This window comes from Pyxicephalus adspersus, chromosome 1 (assembly GCF_032062135.1).
Source record: "Pyxicephalus adspersus chromosome 1, UCB_Pads_2.0, whole genome shotgun sequence".
Lineage (NCBI taxonomy): Eukaryota > Metazoa > Chordata > Amphibia > Anura > Pyxicephalidae > Pyxicephalus > Pyxicephalus adspersus.
The window spans coordinates 67,285,692-67,288,806 of record NC_092858.1 but is presented as its reverse complement, the minus strand read 5'-3'; the positions used below and the strand labels follow the sequence as shown (position 1 = coordinate 67,288,806).

At 36.1% G+C, this 3,115-nt stretch overlaps 1 protein-coding gene across 1 annotated transcript in view; it reads right to left on the bottom strand.

Annotated features, from left to right (window-relative positions):
- The window catches only part of OCA2 (OCA2 melanosomal transmembrane protein), a gene marked incomplete in the record, with an annotated part of 91,987 nt that overhangs the window by 40,184 nt on the left and 48,688 nt on the right, over positions 1-3,115 (bottom strand). The window contains 1 exon segment of the mRNA XM_072412868.1: positions 2,183-2,321. Coding sequence (XP_072268969.1) covers positions 2,183-2,321 — 139 coding nt within the window.

Genomic DNA, 3,115 nt, shown 5'->3' with positions numbered 1-3,115 from the left:
AAGAAGTAAATTTCAAATTTGGGCCAGCCTTAGAGACGATATGGAGCCATTTGTGGGGAAAAAAAACTTGTTAGTAGGTCATTGGAGGAGTGGAAAGGGTGTAATTTATGTATGTGAGACAGGTACTGTGAAGTGATTTTATGTCAAATAACAGTAGCTTGAATTTGATTCAGAGGTGAAATGAAAACCAAAAGAGAGATCTGCAAAATGAAACAGCATATGGGGTATAGTGAGTATGATAGGTAAATCTAGATGCAGCACTACTAAAATATTGTAGAGGAAAGTCTTGTTTGTGTAATAAATATAAGAAGATGTTGCAGTAACTAAGATGAGAGATAAGTGCACATATTTGCAGATAGAGGGATGTCTGGGAACTTTTTGAAAGTGAGGAATATAAGAAAATCCTCTGAAACTCAAACACGATAACATGCTTTATGATAACCAGTCAACTTAAATACAGGAAAAAAAGCACTATCTGCTAGCCATCCACAATGAGATTGCCAACAAGCAGCGTAAAACATTACCCAAGAACATGTTATGTAACTTCTGTAACCCACAAAAATGGACATGAAAATGTATGTCCAAGTGGTATCGTAAGCTAAGGATATGTTTGCTGTGGGAAGAGGGCTACAGAGCAAAAAGTACAGGCCCAAAGACTAAATTCCCATACAGACACCGGATAGACATTAGATTTCTTTTACTTGAAATTACCTTTCATGAAATTTTCTAGTTACAGAAGAATGAACAAACTCTGTGTACACACACACACACACAGTGCTGTTCTGTTCTATGGAGAGGAGAGACAGATAAGTGGCACCCTGTTGTGCTCTCCAGCATGGGGAAATACAGCAGTTGTCTGCCAGGGCAGTTTAACGAATAACATCAGGGTGCCACTGTACACATGCTAGATTTTCCTGCCAAGAGCACGACCATTCAGCTTGGGCAACAATGCTCTGAATTATGTACATGGCTTAAGGCTTGTGGAACAATGACAAGAAGTGGAGTAGGAGAGGAAAAGTAACTATAAAAAGATTTTTAATTCATGGTCAGATAAATAACATGCAACCTAAGAGGGAAATGTCACCAAAAGGGCCTTTAGTAGAAGAAGGTGGTAAGGAGTGTTAAGGCAAAATGAATTAAAGGAGAGAACAGAAAGAGCTGCCCTGTGACATGGCTAAGGAAGCGGTTGGCCACATTTGTAACAATCATTTCATTGAATTGAAAGCCAGAATAAAGAGAGTAAAGTTGGGGTTTAGGAATTTGTTTGGATTTTTCTGTTTAATTTTGCCATTGACTCTGCAGTGTTACATATGTTCTTTATGTAGAAAAAAACGTTACCTGGAACTGTATGAGATATGCTTGGTACCACCACTAACCTTTCTAATTTTAAGCCCAAACAGATTCATTTTTACCATATGCAGGCTGGAACCTTAGAAAGAGTATCAACAACTTGTAATTCCTTTTAAAGTGTGCCATGATTCATAACCTATACATCACCCAAAGATTCAAATGTTCGGATTCATATATAGGGAAATATGAACTGAATGGCTCTCAAGAATAATTGGTAATTTTTTTCTTTTCCTCTGGGGCATTTATCTGGACCAAAAACTAACTAGGAAAATGTATTGCTTTTCATGTAAAGCCAGCACAAATTTCATAGTTAAAGGTTTGCAGAGGTCCATAAGCCAGAACAATTATTGCTGACGAAGGGACAGTCCACCCGCAATCATCAATTTAGGTATTTATCATGTTTTCTGCAGCAGGTCAATGTTAAAACTGCATTGTCCCAATAAAAGGTTACTCTTGGATGTTCACCACACAGCCAAAACATATTTTATTCATAACTGATTCAATTAAACCAACCACACACAGAATGGTTGCTACTTTAATGCTCTATTACCAGTGTTCAGTTTAACGGTTATATTATACATGTGATCTTATATAATCAGTTTAAAGCCTAAATAACCAGCAATTAAAAAGCTGTTTACTTAAACACATATCATCAACCTATAGCACCTTACACTCTTATTGTTCTTTTCACTAGCTTACTTAATATTACTTGTAGATTATATTTCATTCTGAGTGCTTGTCTGGCACAGGTTCCACTGCCAAACTTTAAGAAGCATATTGCAGCTATTCTGTATCAGGCAGGTATTCCTGGAAGCATTGCATTATTACTTACCACTTTTCTCAGCTCTTGATTGGAAACTATAATAACATTGGGTGGATCCCCAACAGCCGTAGCTGCTCCTCCAATATTTGTGAAAATTACTTCTGCAATCAGAACATGTCTTGGATCAAGATTAAGTACCTCACACAATCTGGAGTAAAAAATGAAAAAACAAAACCAAGGTTGTTAAAATACTTTACATATACTTTACATAAAATACTTTACATCTTTTGGTTACTTGTGATACAATATTTCTACCTCCCTAAGCACCAAAACACAAAAAAAAAAAAAGAGTTATAGTAGAAGATGTGTCAACTTTGTCTTTTATTGCTGACAATACTAGGTGCTGGTTGTCATTCTGATAAACAGGCATTCATTTACTTAATTACAAATTGTCTAGTGAATAGTAATAAGCACTAATACTGGTAACAGCAAAATTTACATGATTCACATGTGTTCATTCAGTGTATTTTAAGATTTTTTTTTGCACAGCCAGCGCCATCAAAAAGCAACGTATCAAAAACCATATAAATAAATGCATGACACAGATGTGCATTAGAACCATTTTAAATAATGGTTCGTTGCACAGGGTGTTACAGTTTTAAATTTATGAACAGTTTTACAGCTTCTGTATTAAAAAAAAAAATGCTCCTTTTTGCCACTGCCATTAAAAAAAAGAGTCTGCTTGATTTCCAAAGATACTTACATCCCACCTAGAACAGGATACCCCAGTAACTGCTGCTTTACCTTTTACTGCTAATTGTTAGCCATCATAAGAGTGGGTTTTATTTGAAGCATATGCTATGCAACCAAAAAGTTTTTCCTCACACAGACTTGATCCTTAACTAAACAAATAGATCTATAAGTTGCCTCAGGGACTTTAGGGGACTCCCACAAAGAAAGGAAAGGTGGGGGTTGTTAGATCTAAAGAATTTGTAGGGGGAT